This window comes from Aspergillus brasiliensis, assembly GCF_001889945.1.
Source record: "Aspergillus brasiliensis CBS 101740 unplaced genomic scaffold ASPBRscaffold_4, whole genome shotgun sequence".
NCBI classification, from domain to species: Eukaryota; Fungi; Ascomycota; class Eurotiomycetes; order Eurotiales; family Aspergillaceae; genus Aspergillus; species Aspergillus brasiliensis.
This window is the reverse complement of record NW_027137445.1, coordinates 472692-491089: the sequence shown is the minus strand read 5'-3', so window position 1 is coordinate 491089 and position 18398 is coordinate 472692. Positions and strand designations below refer to the sequence as shown.

Genomic DNA, 18398 nt, shown 5'->3' with positions numbered 1-18398 from the left:
GTGAGTAGTATCTAGTATGGGGTTAGTTTGGGTAGAGGAGGGGGCCAGAATCGTATGAGAAGGGTAACGGTGAGATAGAGAAATAAATGGCGGGTTTGGGATTGATGGGAGATAGATATATGGAAATATGAATGGTGTATATGTGTATATCCTAATCAATCAAGAGGTAATCAAGATAGATATTCAAAGTGTCTTTGTCCTTTTCTTCATGGGATGTTTCCTAGTGGAACTGAAGTGTTGCTGGAAACATTGGATCAGGCACACGTACCGTACCGTAACCAAATAATGCTGTTCTGTCTTGCTGCCAGCTCCTTCAGGCACAAAGGTAACAAGCATCCTCCCCTCCAACTGGATGGGATGAGATTTCCCTTAACTTTCGACCTTCTCTCCCACTGGTTATTAGTGTTGGTGGTGGTGGTTTCTCCATTGTTGGCTCAAGTTGCTATATTTATTCATTTCCCCCTTGGTCTCTCCCAAAGTCTCCTAAACTACAGCTCGTGGCTTATCTGCTATCGACTGTCGTTCCTTGGGTCGGTGCCTTCTATCGATAACTTGCTCCACGTTGAGCAGCCCGAGATTTGGTAGGTTCCCCTCACTGTTGTGTCTTCAAAGAGAAAGTGACACGGATTCACTGGGCAAGAACACTTGTTTTCTCTCTGTTCCTCTCTCTCTCTCCCTCCCTCTCTGTCTCTATTTTCATTGTGATAGCTATTGCTTGTTGTCGGGTGTTCTTCTTGATTGCTGCTCATTTCTCCTCTTCATCCCTCCTCCTGCCCCACCCCACTCACTTCTGGCCGATCCGCGCCCGGTTTATTAACTTCCAACTACGTACGCTAGTCTCCTCATTGCATCCTACTACTGCCTTTACTATTGCTCTGTGTCTCTCCATCCCCTCTCCACATCCCTCTAACTGCTCCTGCTGTCTTTTTCCCTCCTCTGCGCTTACTCTTCTATTCCTCTCCCCCCTCTCCGATCTGCCCCCCTGGTGTGTTTCCACTGTCCATTCAAGGAAGCTCAAAGAAACCCTTTGAAACTGACTCGCGGGTTGCATAGCGCGAGATACGAGAGAAACCCCCATACAACGGAATTAAAAATAGAACGGAACTGTGAAACGCCAGACGGAGTGTGAAAATAGCTCCTCAACATTGGTAAGTTCATCTCCTTTTCAGCAACCTCTGGACATGGGGTATTACAAAAGGTTCTCTCTGCTCGTGCTGGATCGATTCATTGACATCTTCAAGTTCCTGGTTAGGTCATCACATACAACCACCGCACGTCCTTGCTGAACGCTTCGCCGCCCAGTCTGTTTCTGCGTCTCACACGACCCCATCCCACACTTCCATCCCTCACATCCCGAACGTACAGGCGCCTCCAGTACTCCTGGCGGCTACTTGCGGGTCCTCCGTGGTTTCGATTGCAGACACGCGCTGTACCCCGCTTCCGATCCCTGACAGCTCCCGAACGACTGTCACTCGTCTACACTCTCGCCCTAGCATGCGCATTGGCGGTTATTAGCCCACCAATATAACCCAACATCTATCGAGGGCCCTCCTGTAAGCGCTAAGCCCGGTGTCTGTTGCTTGAACATGTGGTGGGTCGCGGCGTTACTCAGAGGCCATTCTTGTCGCTGCATGTGACGGGCCTATCTTGGTCGCTTCACTCGCATGTCATGAGGTGTGATGAGATAGTCGACTGAGAACACGACCCATCACAACTGAATGCAGCAGATGCGCTCGTTGATTTCGACTGACAGTTGATAGTTCACAAACCGCAAATATGGTGCAGCAAATGCCTCCTCAAGGGGCATCGCGCAAGATCTCCTTCAACGTTTCGGACCAGTATGAGATCCAGGATGTTATTGGCGAGGGAGCTTACGGTGTCGTATGGTGAGTTACTCACTGGCTCGGTGTGAGTGATTTGGTGGAATACTAATGAACCGAAGCTCTGCTATTCACAAGCCTTCTGGCCAGAAGGTGGCCATCAAGAAGATTACACCCTTCGACCACTCGATGTTCTGCTTGCGGACTCTGCGTGAGATGAAGCTGCTGCGTTATTTCAACCATGAGAACATCATCTCCATTCTGGATATCCAAAGGCCTCGGAACTATGAGAGCTTCAACGAGGTGTATCTGATTCAGGTAACGCTCATTGCAAGATGATCCAGAGAAGATGGAACTGACGGATCTAGGAACTGATGGAGACGGATATGCACCGGGTTATTCGTACCCAGGACCTCTCCGATGACCACTGCCAGTACTTCATCTACCAGACCTTGCGTGCGCTCAAGGCCATGCACTCCGCAAACGTCCTCCACCGTGATCTTAAGCCCTCGAACCTTCTCCTCAATGCAAACTGCGACTTGAAAGTCTGTGACTTTGGTCTGGCCCGGTCAGCCGCATCGACCGATGACAACTCTGGATTCATGACGGAATACGTCGCGACGCGCTGGTACCGTGCCCCGGAGATCATGTTGACGTTCAAGGAATACACCAAGGCGATTGATGTCTGGAGTGTCGGTTGTATTCTGGCCGAAATGCTGAGTGGCAAGCCGCTCTTCCCCGGAAAGGACTACCACCACCAACTGACTCTGATCCTTGATGTCCTTGGCACACCAACCATGGAGGACTACTACGGCATCAAGTCTCGTCGGGCTCGGGAGTACATTCGCTCGCTTCCTTTCAAGAAGAAGATCCCCTTCCGGGCAATGTTCCCGAAGAGCAACGAGCTGGCGCTGGACCTTCTGGAGAAGCTCCTGGCCTTCAACCCTGCGAAGCGCATCACTGTCGAGGAGGCATTGCGTCATCCATACCTTGAGCCCTACCATGACCCTGATGACGAGCCGACGGCGCCTCCGATCCCGGAAGGGTTCTTCGATTTTGACAAGAACAAGGATGCACTCAGCAAGGAGCAATTGAAGCGTAAGTAAAAAGCATCTACATTTGAGGTTCTTCCTACTAACATACGCAGTCCTGATCTACGAGGAGATTATGCGGTAAATGGGCTTCACGAGTCGATGAATGCAATTGATATACCACCCGACATGGAACAGAAGGCAGAGCCTGACATGATGGACGGAGTTGGCTTAGCACATACCCATGGATGCATAGAGAACAGGCCGCCGCGGCAACCCAGGCGCGCGGGCCTTGTACGCAGTACTATGTTGAATAGCCAGCCCGATTGTGAGGGAGTCATGACTGGAGCATCTCGTGATTATTGTTGATGTGGAAGCGGCCTGCAGTTTCAGCGATAGTCCAGCTTGAATATACAGAATTACGTTAGCGATTTTAGACATGGAGCTTAATCTATAGGGTATACACATATGCCAATATTTTACACCAACCCCCCAAGTCTATAACCTAGAACAAAGTCATGATAACCCCCTCTCCCTCATGAACCTCTCAATTCCCTCCCCCACACCCTCTGGACTGGGTCTCTCCGCACAAACATCCGCCTCAAACCCAAACTCCTTCCTCAAATAATCTCTCGTCGTTGGTCCAATTGTCGCAACAAAGAACCTCCTCCTGCCCCCATCTTCACTCTGATCTTTATTAGGACCATCAAGAAATCCCAACCCCCTCAACATCCCCTCACACCCCGTCGGCGAAAACACCACCACCCAAACCACCCTACCAGCATCCCCCTTCATAATTTCCCTCTCCCTCTCAACCACGCCCCTAAACCCCTCCTCAAACCCCTCCATCACCCCCGTCTCATACACAACTACCTCATCAACACTAATACGTTGCTCCGGGGAGAGGTCAGGGCTCGTGAGCGTCCGCGGGATAATATCTCGGCGTTGTTCGCCGACGAGGAAGAGTAATGGTGGTTTTGTTGATACATTCCCACTGGAAGTGGTGTAGAGAGCATTATAATGTTGCAGCATGAACTTCGCTAATGCCTCCCCATTCCCCGCATCTGCGCCGTGAATGCTCGCGTATGGTAGGTAGGTTGTTACAATGTTGGTCAGGGAGCGGTGCGTTGCGGGACCGACGGTGTAGATTTGGAGGTCTCGGGATGAGGTCTTTAGGGTGTTTTTGGCTTCGCTGTCTATGTTTGTATATATTGTTTTAGTATATGTGTTTGTATTTTGTGTCTTGGGGTTATTGGGGAAAGGAAATACCATCATCAAGTTCAGCCAGCACCTTTCCGAACCCCTCTACTGCGCGCTGGCTGGTGAAGATTAGGCCTCCGTATTTTCGATCATGATCATGATTCTGCTGCTCTTGGTTTTTGGAAGAAGAAGGGGGGAGGAGTGCGCCTGAGGTGAAGAACCCGCGGATGGAGTGTAGGTTCTCGGTGTGGAAGTTGTGCGAGAGGACGGGGATGAAAGTGGGATTGTAGCTGGTTTGGTGGTGGAAGTATTCTTCGTAGTTGTCGTGGGGGGTGGATTTGGTTTTGAGGAGGATGATGGGCGGTTTGCTGTTATCCCTTTCGGAGGGCATCTTGTCTGTATCAATGTGTCTGGTTATGGTTGTGGTTGTGGGTGAGGGGTTGTGGAGTGTTGTTGTGGTGGTGGTGAAGTGGGATGATGGTTGATGGATATCCGGATGCGGAGAAGCCGCGGCTAAGCTATCGAGTCAAAGTCTCCAAATATAGTTTTCTACTGACTACTACAGTGACAGGACAAACGAAATTTGGGTCTAGTAGGTTATGTACACTAAAAAAAACAGACTACTGATCGTCGAGAACGTGCAGGTACTTCTTCTCCTCCTGTCTCTCGCGCTCCGTGGCCGGAGGGAGATCGTAGTACGAGGCGCTACGGTAGCCCAGCTGCTTCCAGTTAGCTTCCCATCCAACCGTCTATGAGGGGTCTCTGCTTACCAGGTAGTGGAAGGTCAGGGTGCTGAGCTCGACAGGCTCAATGTCGAGGTCCTTGAACGTCTTGGCGTTGGGGTCGATCACCTGGTCAATGAACTCACGCTCCACCTCGTCGGCGGAGATGGTGGGCCACCAGAGGTACTTGTTCAGGTAGTACGCCAGAGGCTTGAGGATGGCCTTGGGCACGTTGACGTGACGGCGGTGCTTGACAATTTCGCGGTCGACCAGCTCGGCAATCTCGGCGGTGGAGTAGTTCTTGGGGCCGTACAGCTCGAAGGTCTGACCGACGGTGCTCTCGTCGTGCAGCATGCGCTCCAGAGCAGTACCGACGTCAATGGCCTGCGCATGTCAGCATCAATCCTACATAAGTTCAACCCTCTGGACGTACGTGAACGGGCCAGTAGCGCTCCTGCATGTGGTTCGATGTGAGGAGGTTGGTCACGCGAGCGAGCTTGTGGAGGAGGTTGTCCTCAAAACCGAACATGGGCGCAGGGCGGACAATGGTGGTTTCGGGGTAGATGTTGCGGACGATCTCCTCACCCCAGGCCTGCGACAATCAGTATAGGAGTAGCCATTGCGGAGCGATCCACGGACCTTAGTCGCAAAGTACTCGGAAGGAGAGTCCCGGCGGGCGTTGTAGGAAGAGACGTGGATGAAGCGGTCAACATCATACTTGGCGACCGCCTCAACGATGCGCTCCGTACCGTCGACGTGAACGTCAGTGTAGGAGAAGTTCCTGCCCGGTTATTAGCAGCGCGTCGCTGGTCTCGTGATTATGGATAACTGACTTGGTCGGATATTGACGGCCGACAAGGTTGTAGACGACGTCGGAATGGCGCACAGCCTCCTCAATGGACTGAGTGTTGCGCAAATCGTATTCCTAGACCACGGTTAGTGGGCCAATCCAGACCACCCAATTGCTAATTCGGAATATCATACAATGAAGTTGACACGGCCAAGGTCACCAGTGACCTTCAAGTGTCTCTTCGTCATCTCCTCACGGTAAGGGACGACAACGGTGCATCCCTGCGTAGCTGGATGGCGTCAATTCCTATGCTCCCTGCCGACCAATTGACCAACATACCGAGCTTGTTGACGATGTAACGACCGAGGAAACCAGTGGCACCGAAGACAGTCGCGGTGTGACCTAGAGAAGAGCAGTTTTAGCCATCTGGCAGCGTGAGAACCGGCGCGGGCAGAAAGAAGGATATGTACCTCCCAAAGAGGACCTGTAGAAGAGACTAGTCAGCATCGCGGAGCTCCATCACAACGGCAAATGCGCCCTTACCGGCCACCCTGAACCTTCAGAATCGGCTTTCCAGTTCTAGTGATCGCGACATCCTGAAGATTCCGGCGCTGGACCTGGAATCGGATCTTCGGGGCGGGGACAAATGCCCTGGCGCCCATGGCGGAATTGACGGCCCGGGACGTCTGCATGGTCTCTATTCTGGATATGAAACGGATGAGACCACCGAACTGCGTCCGGATCGGTGTTTCAATGGACAATGGTGAGGAGAGGGGAGAGAGCGTAGCTCGACGTCAGGACTTGTACTGCAGCTGGTCGAAAGTCGTGGTCCCGAATATCTTGGGAGTTGGCACGGGACTTGGCGCTAGTCCCGTTTCGGACAGTACTCTCGACCCTTCAATTGCTCGTTGTCCTTTCCCACCGGTCTGAAGGATGCTTTAAAGGGCGTATTCGGTATCTAAAGAAGTAATTCGTCTCATCTATTATCTTCTACTCCCACATTCAGCCAGGGAGGTGTCTTTGTGGCCGTCACTGCACCTCACACCGGAGCGCGTCTGACTATTCAACGCCTCTGATTGGTTGCTGGGCGCTCATCATCGTCATGTCGAGATGCGAATGATTTTACACCTGACAACCAAGAGCTACAAAGTCAATTGCGGCAGAAACAATGGATCATCAACATTGCATTGCTACTGAATGAATGTGGTACTTGTTCATATTGCATCATCAAGCTAACTACCAAAGCATGAGCATGCTATTGATTGGTATCACGCACGCTGCCCACGAGCAATGAAGATTGTCTTCAAATGCTCTTTCCCGTCTTTGCGGAACACAACCTGCTCCTTCGAAATGTCATATTTGAAGCCGGTTCCAAGACCTGCGCCTTCGTATAACTGCTGCATCTGTTCCTCGGTGAACCCATGGCTTTTGACCGTATGCTCAGCATCGCCGAAGCCATGCTCAACCTTGTGACAATGGCCGTGGTGGTGGTTGTCCGGCACAATATCAACGATCACACACACACCACCTTTCTTCAGACGCTCACCAAAGCGGGCCATGGCTAACTCGGGTCTCTCAAAGTGGTGGAGAGCCATGCTGACAACTACCAAATCAAAGTCAAAGTATTCGGGCCCAGAAAGCTCTGCCGGCACAGTCTCAGCCAGAAGGTCACCCTTGAGCGCGACCATCTTTTCACCATAGCCCGCTTCGTCGGCATTCTTGTTGTACTCGCTGATCATATTATCTGAGACGTCGAGTCCAGTGATCTTCGAGACAAAAGGTGCCAATGTCTAAGTGAATCAGTTTGCGGTTCAAGGCAGTGCTGCTTCAACAACGACTCACAAAGGGCATAGTAACTTACCAAAGAAACAGGCCCAGTACCACATGCGTACTCTAACATCTTGATCTCTTTCCCCCTCCCAGCCTCCGTGTCGGTCCAGGCATCACTGATCCAGGGACGGTGACTATCCACCAGCTTGCAAATGGATTCTAGGATACTTCTGAAGTCGTTGATGTAAGACTTGGCCAACTTGCTGTGAAGTATGAGACGATATGTTCAAGAGAAGTTAAGATGGGTGTGCACATACTCAAAGTACTGACGGTTCTTCTCTGTGTGCTCTGCCATATTGTGATAGAGGTTCAGCTTAGGTATCACAGTATAGGTATATATGGAATGAATTGACTGATAAATCGTTGCTGGAAAAGGATCTTGGGATGACTACGAGAGAAGAGAAAGATGGTTGTAGAGAGCCATATTTATAGCTTGAGTGATCATGGCTGAGCAGACTGACTAGGATCTTACAGTAGGCAAGTTCGGAGACATATCGGATACTTCTTGTAGACCCTCCAATGTCGCCGCCAGTTTAGTTCCCAAAGCGGCAAAGATCAGGCACCTTCAGCCAACTCACTCACAGAAGGACCAGTAATTTCTGCCCAGAAATCACATTGCATACTCGTGTTTTCACCATAAGTGAAGCCGGAGAAGTCGCGATATAGTTAGTAGACGGAGAGATGATGTAGGATGTCATGTGCCTCACCGCCCGAGCTTCGACGGCGCTGCATCACGACCAGCTGCGCTTCCACTTCAGATCAGCTTCCCTGCCTCCATCTCCCCCGATTACGTCCATTCGCCTTCTCACTTCTTCCGGTCTTTCGTTCATCGTATTCTAGACCTCACGCCGCATTTCCTAATTTCCCTCCATCATGGAGAACCAACGGATCTCCGACTTCCTTGCTGACCAGCTGCAGCAAGCTCCCGAGCACTGCCAGGCCTATTTCTTGAGCTTCGAAGATTACTGGGAACGCAAACTATGGCATCAGCTTACGGATTCCTTGATTGAGTTCTTCCGACTACCAGAAAGCGCCGCTCAGCGACTACCGATATTCAAGAGTTTTGTCCTCAGCTTCGCCGACAGAATCAATCAGCTCAAGTTCGTCTCGCTGGGGTTGATGGCGTCAACAGAATGTTCAAGTTCGTATCCCAGCTGATCGCTCCTGGGTCTTTCGCAAGCCGAAGCCATCGCTAACGCTATAGCAACCAGATGATCAAGAACGCCTCACCTTCCTCACATCGCTGGCAGACAAAGTGAACAAGCCCGAGTCACAAGATGCTTACACTTACGCCCTCGCCGATGTCGCCAACGTCAAGCAACGGCTACAAGACCTGAACGGTGCACAGAAGGACCTGGAGACATGCCAGAAGGTGCTGGACACGTTTGACTCCGTGGAGACCGTGGTGCACGCATCCTTCTACAAAGTCAACGCGGACTACTACCACGTAGGCGCCCCCCTCCCCGCACCCACTACCTGGGACTCAACTAACCCTTCTCCTCCATCCTCCAGGCCAAACAAGAATTCGCCTCCTTCTACAAGAACGCCCTCCTCTACCTCGCCTGCATCAACCTCGAGGATCTCAGCGAAGCCGAGCGTGTCTCCCGCGCATACAACCTCAGCGTGGCTGCTCTCGTCTCCGACAGCATCTATAACTTCGGTGAATTGCTCCTGCACCCGATCCTGGACTCCCTCACCGAGACGCCGCACAGCTGGCTGCGCGAGCTCCTGTTCGCCTTCAACCGCGGCGACCTAACCGCCTATGACGTCCTCGCCGGAAACATCTCCAAGAACCAGCTGCTCGAGCAGCACCGCATTTTCCTGTACCAGAAGATCTCCCTGTCCGCGCTGACGGAGATGGTCTTCCGCCGGCCCCCGCACGACCGCAACCTGACTTTCTCGTCCATCTCCGCCGAAACGAAGGTCAAGCCCCAGGAGATCGAGCATCTGATCATGAAGGCGCTGTCGCTGGGCCTGCTCAAGGGTGCCATCGATCAGGTGGCTCAGGTCGCCCAGATCAACTGGGTGCAGCCGAAGGTGCTGGATATGAAGCAGATTGAGGGCATGCGGAACCGTCTGAAGGACTGGGATGCTGGTGTCAACCAGCTGGGTCACTGGATCGAGGGCGTTGGAAAAGATGTGTGGGCTGCATAGTTTGCCTGCTTCCATCTTTTCCCTTAGTACCTTTAAACCGCCTTCTGTTTCTTATGATTAGTCCTGTCCTGACTTGGGTAAAAAGAGTTACCTTACCATGCAATGTATGTACGAACAAGTACTAGAACCTCATTATAATTGAGATCTACGAAGCACCACTAGCTCCAACCTGCTGTAATGCAAATTTCAAGCCTATACATAAAAGCATATCTATAATACAAATTCCGAAAGTGACGGATCCGTCCGTCCATATCTCGCTTTCTACCCATCATCTATCTTTAATCGACAAATGACCTAGTAATTCCCTAAACCATACCACACCAGTAAGTTCCTACTTCCCGAAAAAATCACACCACATCACATCACATAGAAAACCATCCATATCACTAAATCAAGACGAAAACAACGAAAATCCCACCAACGCACACCCCGCCACCCAAGCAGGCCACCAAACACACCAAACAACGACCTGCGTCCACACGCCCCAAACATCCCATCCGAAAGCAGCCTGCGTCAAGACAGTCTCGACATCAGCTCCGAAGTACCAGCATGCTGCTAGCAGCACGAAAGGCGGGGAGAGTACATTCAGGAGCGCCAGAGCCAGCGTACTGAGAATGTATCTGAGGGGTCGGGAGGTGGTTTGCGGGTTGATGCGGTGGATGAAGCTTAGAGGGGCGCAGAGGAGGCCGATCATGAAGGAGAGGGAGAAGTTGAGGGTTGCGAGGGTGGAGAGGAAGAGGCCGAGGATGAGGAGGGAGAAGGATTTAATGAGGTGATATTGTTGCGGGTGAGGGGTGAAGGTGTGGGATAGGGTGGCGGATAGGAGGATGGGGAGGATCAGGTTTGCGAGGATGCTGGTGTATGTTGCGGTTTCGTAGTACTGGGGGTGGGTGTTAGTGAGGAATTTAGTCTCTGAATGAGAGGGGATAAGGGATACGAACCTGGTGGGAGATGTTGTTGAAGATGTAGAGAGGGATTAGACCGAGAAGATGGAGGCCGACGACGAGAGTGAGTGGGAGGGCCAGCTGACGTTCTATGATGTTGTTGCTGGTGTCTGCGTTCGCGGGTGGTGCTTGCTTGCCGTCGTGCTTCTCTGTAGTTGTGGTTGCAATTGGCTCTTTCGTGGGCTTCGAGGCCTGCTGAGAGCCTGGGTAGTAGCCTGTCCTGAGCCAGAGGGCGATTGCCATGATGGTGAAGTTACCAGCAATCAGCATCGCGCTGGGGAGATATGTGCCGATGCTGACGAATCGGTTGGTCTGCATGAGAAGGTAGAAGAAGAAACTCTGGTGCAGGTGTTCAAGGAGGTTGTTCAGACTGCGGCAGAGACTCTCGACTGTGCGGCCCAGCGCCATCTCATCCTGCCAGCCCTCGCCCTTCGTCTGGAGGGTGATAGCATCAATGTGATATGGCATGAAACTGCTGTGAGGTCCTGTCGCGTAGCCAAAGCCCTGCTTAACCATCCCCCTCATGATAGTCTGCAACCGCATCTCATAACTATCATCGTGATTCCACATTTCCTGCAGATGGGTTCCGATGCCCATCTGCCCACCGGTGATAGATATAGCCGTATTGAACAGATCCAAATTGGGCAACTGACCATTGACGCCGTCGTAGAGGATATGCAGGGACTCGAACCGATGGTCAAACGGGTATTCAACCACCAAACCTCCCTGCAAAGCACCGCTCTTTAAGGGAAGGGGCTGCACAAACGCCGGCTGCATGTCATGGTATGCGTCAATCCACGCCTGAGTGCCTGCCTTACTGTCTGGCGGGAACAAGAAAATGATATCCTTCGACCACAGCGACCACCCTGTACCGGAACCAGTTAGCATACCATACCACATCCCAGTATTACAAACAAGGCAAGCCACTCACGCTTAAAGTATCTCGCCAGCGTCAGCGCAAGAGTAACACCATTCAAGTTCAGCTCATCCTCCACGGTCTTCCACGCCGCCACGAGCACAATAGCTTCGGTGGCATCTCCACGCGGCGCCTGAATGATAGCGTAGACATTCTGTCCCTGATGCGTGATCCCCGACGACGTGTATTCGTAGTTCTGCGTAGCAACTTTCAACCCGGTAGTTTTCAGAATCGATTGGATTTTATCGGACACCCTAAAGCAACATTACATGTCCAGTTAGCAACGCGACCCCATCCAGCCACATTGGAAAAGCGTCATCCGCGGCGGTGCGGAGGTTGACTTCAGCAACATACGCAGGAGTAAAGGCATCATTCCATGCTTCCTGTCCCTCGCCAGTCTGTCCTTCAAGTACACCCTCTAGCTCCTTCTTGTATCCGCGAAAGATGTGCTGCTCGCTACCGGAGAAGTAGGCGTGGACTTGGCCGGGCAGGAGCGCGTTCTCCGAGATGTAGGTCTGTCGGGAGTAGTCGTTGAGGGGGAGAAGGAGGAGCCAAACAACGCCGGCGACAATGCAAATGAAGGAGAGGATGTGCGGTAGGTGCACGAAGAGGAAGTGAGGGTTACTCCGCACTTTGCGGATCGCAGCTGTTAGGAATATCTGTCAGCGTGGTCTGATCTCGTTTGATGTGTCCTTCGCGACAATCCGGGGTAAGGTGGAGGGTGAGTAGCACGAAGCTGGAGGGAGGGCAAGGCAGAAAGTGGGCAACGAAATCGTGAATAGAGCTTTAAGAGTGGGAATTAAATAGATATCTTACATTTCAAGGCCATGGGATCTGAAGCATTCGTGAACCATATCCCATGGTGATGGTGGTGCTTGATCGGAGGAAGATGTTCTACCGCCGCTACGGAGCACTAATGATCTGCCCGCAAATTTACGTCAACCGCTATAGACCACCTGCACAACTTCCCCTGGATTCAGTATTATTTGCTTTCCCCGCATGATAGCGAGTCACTATTGAATGCCGTATAATGCTAATTAAATATGCACAAGAATGTATCAACTTAGGTATAACTTTAGGTAGTCTTTAGTCCTCACGGACCAAGGCGTTGCGATGAGCCGAGGAAGCTCATCGGGGTTCCCCTTTCTCCGCCGGTGGTAGTCGTTGGAAGAACACCATAACGGCCGTACGTCTTCTGGTCCACTGACACATAGTGTGGCAGCCTTCCGAGCAAATTGAGTTTACCCTCAATCCATCTCAGAACCTTCTCCGGGGGAACGAAGATCTTGAGGACCCCAAGCCCGACTGTCGAGCGGATTAGCGGCGAACGGAGGCCTACAGAACATCAATTACTCACGCAAGTAGCCAACCAGGATGGCGCATAAATGGCCAAGGAAGCTGGTGTTAGGAACCAGGATCGAGACAAGAGCGCAGGCGAACAGGGGCGACGTCCACGTGGGGATCTTGGTTGTCCCGAGGCTGAAGCTGCATTAGCCGGGAACCCTTGAAGTAGAGACTCGTGCTCGAACATACCTGAAGTAAGGGTTGGATTTGAAGGTCCGAATGGACTCAGAGCCCAGGAGAAGGAAGACCCAGATACTGAATACCCATTAGATACCAACTTACAATCCCGAGATGCCACAGAGCACTCACCTTGAACCCACGACTGCAGTGTTACTATGCAAAACAAACTTCTCAATCAGAATATAAATGCCTGCAGGGAGCGTAGAGAGAGCTAAACAAGAAGCAGACATCCAAGTTAGCACACATCCGCTGGTCTATTCTAGAGCATGGTAAGAAGCAGACTCACGCCCAATAAACAGCGCAACGGCAGTCAATGTGCCATGCTCGGCCTCAAAGCGCTCCAACAGGGGCGTGAGAGCCAGTATATTCAAGAGGGCATGAAAGAAACCCAGGTGAATGAAAGGGTAGGTGTTAAGACGGTACACTGTTCTAAAGTCAGAACCTGGCTGTACTTGCAAGGCCACGTGTGCCCGAAGAGACATACTGGTGCCGAATCCAACCTCCTCCGGTATCACGGAGCCCCATTGTACCACGCTCCAAATTGTCTGCAGTTCCAGCAGCCAGAATACAATAATGGCTAGGAGCACGAGCCGGGTAAAAAGAGGTAGGCGGAGGACGTAAGATCGTACCCTGGACGGGTTAAAGGGTAGCGGCGGAAGGGCGGCGGGAGTGGCCATGGTCGAGGGCGAATGGCCGTAGCAAGACGATATATAAAGACGAGTTAAGTACAACGGTAGATAAAAGTCGATAGTATCGAGGGGGTGAATCTATCAATGAAGGTGCCGTGGGAGTTCGAGGGTGCAATGTGCAGCACGGGACTGGCGGAGGCTAGGGAGCGATAGAATGGCCACGAGAGCTTGACAAATGTCTCGTAGGGTAATAGAAAGGAGCGAACCCGGGTAGGACAATTCGAGTGATGGTGTTTCTGTTAGTTTTGATGAGGGACCTCAGGAAGTTGAATCATGGGCAATGACTCGTTTTGAAGCCACGGGATGCAATGCACGCAAAGTCCGGGTATACACGCGACGGGAGTTGAGCCAAGATGAAACAAGCCAACAGATGGAACTCGAGACAGCACAGAAAGATTGCGGGAAACAATAATCTAAAAAGATAAGGCCAGACAGCCCCAGGGAAGAGAGCAGAGGCACTACTTTAGTGCTTTCCGGGGGTGGCTGGATCTGATTGCTCTTAAATTGAAGGCTGATCTGGTCTCGCCTTTTCTCTTCAAGCGCGGATCCTCCAGGGTCACGTGGACGATAACGCTTATCGTTCCTTCGTGCTTTACGGAGTAACTCTACAATGTTCTATAGCCTTGACGGATTTTCACAATTATCATGCCTCATGCCGGTTCATTATTTAACTAATGGTAACATGTACAGAAGAAGCCGCTAATTATCTACCTCGCGAATTTACAGGTACTGCTTGAACCAGTTGACGGCCTGGCAAAAAGCCTGCTCCTTGGACCACTTGAAGTGAGGGACGCTCAGGTCAGCGCGGACAGCGAAGCCGTGGGAGACACCGCTGTACAGGTTGATCTGCCAGGGCTTGCCAGTCTTGATGAGGGTGTCCTCAGACTCGTGACGGAGCTGGGTGGTGAAGATGTTGTCGATTTCTGGTTCAAACCAAAGTCAGCATGCGCGCCCTCGCACGCGTTGCAGAGGAGGGTTCCACTTACGAGCAGCAGCAATGGACAGAGGGCCCTGGATGGCGCCGAGCTCCTCGTGGGTGACGAAAGAGGGGTGGGCGTTGAAACCAACGTCGATCTGGCCGTCCTTCATGAAGCGGCAGACGTACTAGAAACGAGCCTGATTAGCAACTGATCGCAATATATCTTTCAGGGAAAGTGGGATCCAACGCACCTTGGCACCGAAGCAGTAACCGACAGCGCCGATGCGCTTGACGCCCAAGTCTCCCTTGATGTACTTGATGGTCGACTCGACGATGGGGTCGACGTTGGCGGGCTGGTGGTTGGGGAACCAAGCGCCAATGTCGAACTTGCCGGACTCCATGGCGGCGGGGTCGACGGAGTCGCCGCCGAACAGGTCGGGGAGGACACACAGGTATCCGTTGTTGGCGAACTCATCGGCGAGGAGCTTAGCGTTGTTAAAGAGACCGAAGATGTCGCTCAGGAAGAGGACAGCCTTCTCAGGGGTCTTGTTGTCCTTGGGGTAGACAATGTAGGTGTCGACTGTTTGCAAAAGACGGTGTTAGGAGAGGGATATGGTTCCCGAAAGATCCAGTTGAAGGACATACTGTTGTTAATCTTCTTGACTTCACCGACAGGGGTGCCTTCGTGCTTGAAGCCCTGGGCACAGCAAGCTCCGGGAGGGTTAGAGGCCATGATGACGGATGGTTGTGGTTGGTGGATTGGGGAGGTATAGACAATGAGGTATATGGAAGAGTTATAATGACAAGGATGTCAAGGGAGGGAAGGGCGTCTAGATATATCCACAGGACTTTGCCCCAAATGACCGGCATTCACCTTGAACTACCGTCTTCTGTCCCCAAAATTCACCCTCCCCACTTGTTGCCCCTCATCCAATTACTAATGCCTGAATGACACGGTAGGATGTCCGACACCGCCCAATCAATTGGCTATACATCCTATCCAATTCACAGGAACCTATGTTACAGCCATAAAAGCAATGGTGGTCAAGTACAGGCTACCAATAGTATCTCTGGTGAAGAATACTAAAATTCACCGGGTGGCGGTTCGTGTACCTTGAGAACGCCCCCCGCCCGCTTCCCCCCCGAGCGTTTGCCGACCCGCAATCCTCGCCGACGTCGGGCGTCATGCTTTTTGGTTAAGCTTCGTCGGGCGGTTCGGACTTTAGCGAGTTTTTTAACCCCGGGATTAACCTCCACCGTATGTTGTAGTGTGAAGGAATGATCTGCACCTAGCGGGATTCAGGAGAAGGGATTTGTGGCATTATAGCTCAGGTTCAGAAGAGGTCATGGGTACATTAGAGTGAATCTTCAAATACAAATAGTCCATATACAATGTTATATTGTTCATTCATTATATCGGTAGAACTAGGAAATTCATAAATCACCTCATTATCCTTCCATCACAGGGATATCATTCATTAACACGGGGGCACATCAGAGATAAACAGAGAGTCATAGACAAGGCCGTGGTATATATGATCGTATTATGATCGTCACCCGAATGTCCGAGCCGTGACATCAGGCCGAAGAAAATCAAATGTTGTAGGGGGTATAATGCTGTCAAAAGCAGATGGTTTTTTTCTTTGGTTGGTTGTTTTTGGTTGGGGATTTGTTGGTTTTGCCTATCTGGGTATCGTCACAGCACTCGTAAAGAGTCAGATAAATTCCGGCAGAACGGAAGACCTGAATAAAATCAGGCGGAGGCCGGGAATTGGAATGGCGGCAGCGCAGGGCGCGACTCCCGCTTCACCGCCCAGGCCTTCAGGGCAATGGAGAGAATTTCGCACGACATGATAAAGGCGGTCAGTCCCATAGTGACTGTGAAGACAAACATCGCGTCGAGGTCATAATACTCCAGGGTTTGGATCACGCTTCGGGTCTATCCTTAAGAGTTAGCCGAGATGTCCTGTGTACGATTTGCGCCTCCTTTGCTGGACTTACACTAAGCATGAAAACCAAGCCACCCGAAATCAAGCAGAAAGCAGCGATGATCTCGGTTGGCGGGCGAGATGGGAGGTAAGAAGTCGGAGGCTTGAGGTACATGATGACATAGGTCATACCACGAGCCAGTGCAAAGCCGACAAGGAGGTTACCCCACTGCTTGTGCACCATGGTGGACACCATACTGTCCTGGTGGTGCGAGCCCATCATCATACCCAGCAGCAGGATGACCAGCGCAGGCATAGGGTTCAGTGACACCCCCTGGGTGTCAGGGAGCTGCCATGCGGTATCTGTCGACGTGTGGGCACTCATGTGGGAGGGGTACTGAAGAACCGTGCTGTTCAACCAGCCTTTGACGCGCTTCGACTCGAACAGCATACCGCAAAGACCACCACCGAAGAACATGATGGAAATGGACACATGCTCCAGGTCGGTGGCGGTCCATGCGCCACCCCAACTGGTAAGGTGCTCCAAGAAGACGTTGGTAACGCCGTAGAGGAAGATCACAAACGATTCGGTGAATTCACCCGTGGGCATTTTGGCCTTCCATTTACCGACAATGGGACTGGACGGCTTCACGTTCCAAGCCCAGCCCAGGTCGGCCCAGCAGCCGAGCATACGACCCAGAGTCAGAAGACCATACCAGAAAAAGATACCTCCTTTGATAAAGTGGGCAAGTCCGTTGAAGACCTCCTTGCCTCTCTGCGAACACGCGTTAGCAAAATGTTATCGAAGCAACCCATTGCCTAGAAGCTTACCATGAGACCGCCATAAGTCACACCACCTGTTGCGATAGCGACGAAGCCAAAGGGCAAGATGATCCTGTCGATAACAGCATAGATGTTCGAGATAATGCGAAGCGCTCTGTTGGAGACCAGACGAGGTACACGGCTTGCAAGGAATCGGTCGGCGAAGGGGACGCGGAACCAACCGCGCGGTTGGGGCGAGGGTTCGGGCATCGGATCCTCAGGCTTTTCAAAGCCGTCATACTCATCCGAATGCGACGCGCAAGACGGCGAACCAGGGCGACTGTGGAGGGAAGAGGAGTTTCTCTCCGTGCCCTGCCCACTGTCGCGCGACCAGCGGTACGAATGGCGAATAGCAGAGTACGTCTGGGGGCTCTCCATCTCATCGGTAGAAACAGGAAGGAACGCTGCGCGCTCATATGAAGTCGATTCCGACTCGCCTCTGCCAGCATAGGCAAAGATCAACGACATGATCACCTGTGCGCTCATGACCCAGGTCGCGATCCATCCAATCTTGTGATGAGCGTTGTTCTCATACAAATCGGGGGTTTGGCTGTTGTAGATGATTCCGATAAGCAATCCCACCGCGTTGCATACCAGGAAAAGGAATTGCGACGGCAAGGCGAAACGTGACCGTGCGACACTGAACATGACCGCTGTGATTGCGAATGTTAGTTTGCGGTGCATTTGTGAAAAGATAAGTAAGAATAAGCTATACCTGTTGGCAGAATGAAGCACCAGGCGAGAATCATCAGACCGATGTGAACCGCAATCGCGGTGCCGTGTTTCCCATACGCGAAGTAGCTCATGGGGGAGTCGTCATTTGCCTCTGTGGGCGATTCATGGGTGGACTCGCTGTGGCTCATGTCCATACCCATGTCCATGTCCATCGCTTCATCATCTCCATGGGGAAGCGCATTCGCAACAGAGACGAGAAGGAAAGCTGCCGCAAGTGCGGCACGGGAAGCTCGCTGCCACATGAGGGGAGGAGCTTCTATAATATTACAGACGAGAAAACCAAATAAAAATAAGGAGACTATATCTCTGTGACGTGCGACGAGTTGAAGTCAAGTGCGAGCACAGAGAGACGACTTAAGAGACCAAGCCAACTC

At 51.9% G+C, this 18398-nt stretch overlaps 9 protein-coding genes across 9 annotated transcripts; 3 read left to right on the top strand and 6 right to left on the bottom strand.

Moving 5' to 3' along the window:
- Positions 1 to 357: 357 nt before the first annotated feature.
- On the top strand, positions 358 to 1148 carry ASPBRDRAFT_40893 (uncharacterized protein; the record flags this gene model as incomplete). The annotated part of the gene is made up of 2 exons (XM_067624449.1): positions 358 to 581; positions 1054 to 1148. The coding sequence occupies 2 exons, from the start codon at positions 358 to 360 to the stop codon at positions 1127 to 1129; spliced, it is 300 nt and encodes a 99-aa protein (XP_067480483.1). The 3' UTR covers positions 1130 to 1148.
- A 153-nt stretch (positions 1149 to 1301) lies between these two features.
- On the top strand, positions 1302 to 3282 carry ASPBRDRAFT_40892 (mitogen-activated protein kinase). Its single transcript, XM_067624448.1, has 4 exons — positions 1302 to 1886; positions 1943 to 2138; positions 2189 to 2918; positions 2968 to 3282. The coding sequence occupies exons 1-4, from the start codon at positions 1777 to 1779 to the stop codon at positions 2994 to 2996; spliced, it is 1065 nt and encodes a 354-aa protein (XP_067480482.1). The 5' UTR covers positions 1302 to 1776; the 3' UTR covers positions 2997 to 3282.
- ASPBRDRAFT_148649 (uroporphyrinogen-III synthase HEM4) lies at positions 2999 to 4520 on the bottom strand. Its single transcript, XM_067619293.1, has 2 exons — positions 4121 to 4520; positions 2999 to 4047 (listed from the first exon to the last, which is right to left on the bottom strand). The coding sequence occupies exons 1-2, from the start codon at positions 4440 to 4442 to the stop codon at positions 3368 to 3370; spliced, it is 1002 nt and encodes a 333-aa protein (XP_067480481.1). The 5' UTR covers positions 4443 to 4520; the 3' UTR covers positions 2999 to 3367.
- Positions 4521 to 4525: 5 nt separating this feature from the next.
- Positions 4526 to 6510, bottom strand: ASPBRDRAFT_40890 (complex I NDUFA9 subunit family protein). The gene is made up of 9 exons (XM_067624447.1): positions 6107 to 6510; positions 6034 to 6047; positions 5903 to 5965; positions 5758 to 5852; positions 5607 to 5698; positions 5413 to 5554; positions 5207 to 5365; positions 4822 to 5157; positions 4526 to 4770 (listed from the first exon to the last, which is right to left on the bottom strand). Exons 1-9 carry the CDS (start codon positions 6223 to 6225, stop codon positions 4672 to 4674), a joined length of 1119 nt encoding a protein of 372 aa, XP_067480480.1. The 5' UTR covers positions 6226 to 6510; the 3' UTR covers positions 4526 to 4671.
- A 222-nt stretch (positions 6511 to 6732) lies between these two features.
- On the bottom strand, positions 6733 to 8012 carry ASPBRDRAFT_40887 (class I SAM-dependent DNA methyltransferase). The gene is made up of 3 exons (XM_067624445.1): positions 7651 to 8012; positions 7425 to 7596; positions 6733 to 7353 (listed from the first exon to the last, which is right to left on the bottom strand). Exons 1-3 carry the CDS (start codon positions 7686 to 7688, stop codon positions 6832 to 6834), a joined length of 732 nt encoding a protein of 243 aa, XP_067480479.1. The 5' UTR covers positions 7689 to 8012; the 3' UTR covers positions 6733 to 6831.
- A 254-nt stretch (positions 8013 to 8266) lies between these two features.
- Positions 8267 to 9547, top strand: ASPBRDRAFT_194194 (proteasome regulatory particle lid subunit RPN9; the record flags this gene model as incomplete). The annotated part of the gene is made up of 3 exons (XM_067620721.1): positions 8267 to 8534; positions 8605 to 8840; positions 8906 to 9547. The coding sequence occupies 3 exons, from the start codon at positions 8267 to 8269 to the stop codon at positions 9545 to 9547; spliced, it is 1146 nt and encodes a 381-aa protein (XP_067480478.1).
- Positions 9548 to 9938: 391 nt separating this feature from the next.
- Positions 9939 to 13608, bottom strand: ASPBRDRAFT_121744 (GPI-anchor transamidase subunit GAA1; the record flags this gene model as incomplete). The annotated part of the gene is made up of 11 exons (XM_067617454.1): positions 9939 to 10427; positions 10489 to 11357; positions 11423 to 11661; positions 11762 to 12053; positions 12224 to 12241; positions 12509 to 12712; positions 12765 to 12892; positions 12941 to 13006; positions 13061 to 13142; positions 13218 to 13355; positions 13416 to 13608. 11 exons carry the CDS (start codon positions 13606 to 13608, stop codon positions 9939 to 9941), a joined length of 2718 nt encoding a protein of 905 aa, XP_067480477.1.
- A 641-nt stretch (positions 13609 to 14249) lies between these two features.
- On the bottom strand, positions 14250 to 15384 carry ASPBRDRAFT_40883 (dienelactone hydrolase family protein). The gene is made up of 4 exons (XM_067624444.1): positions 15185 to 15384; positions 14791 to 15119; positions 14607 to 14724; positions 14250 to 14543 (listed from the first exon to the last, which is right to left on the bottom strand). The coding sequence occupies exons 1-4, from the start codon at positions 15270 to 15272 to the stop codon at positions 14341 to 14343; spliced, it is 738 nt and encodes a 245-aa protein (XP_067480476.1). The 5' UTR covers positions 15273 to 15384; the 3' UTR covers positions 14250 to 14340.
- A 908-nt stretch (positions 15385 to 16292) lies between these two features.
- On the bottom strand, positions 16293 to 18266 carry ASPBRDRAFT_28488 (Ytp1 family protein; the record flags this gene model as incomplete). The annotated part of the gene is made up of 4 exons (XM_067622512.1): positions 16293 to 16478; positions 16541 to 17242; positions 17299 to 17942; positions 18005 to 18266. 4 exons carry the CDS (start codon positions 18264 to 18266, stop codon positions 16293 to 16295), a joined length of 1794 nt encoding a protein of 597 aa, XP_067480475.1.
- Between the last annotated feature and the right edge of the window lie 132 nt (positions 18267 to 18398).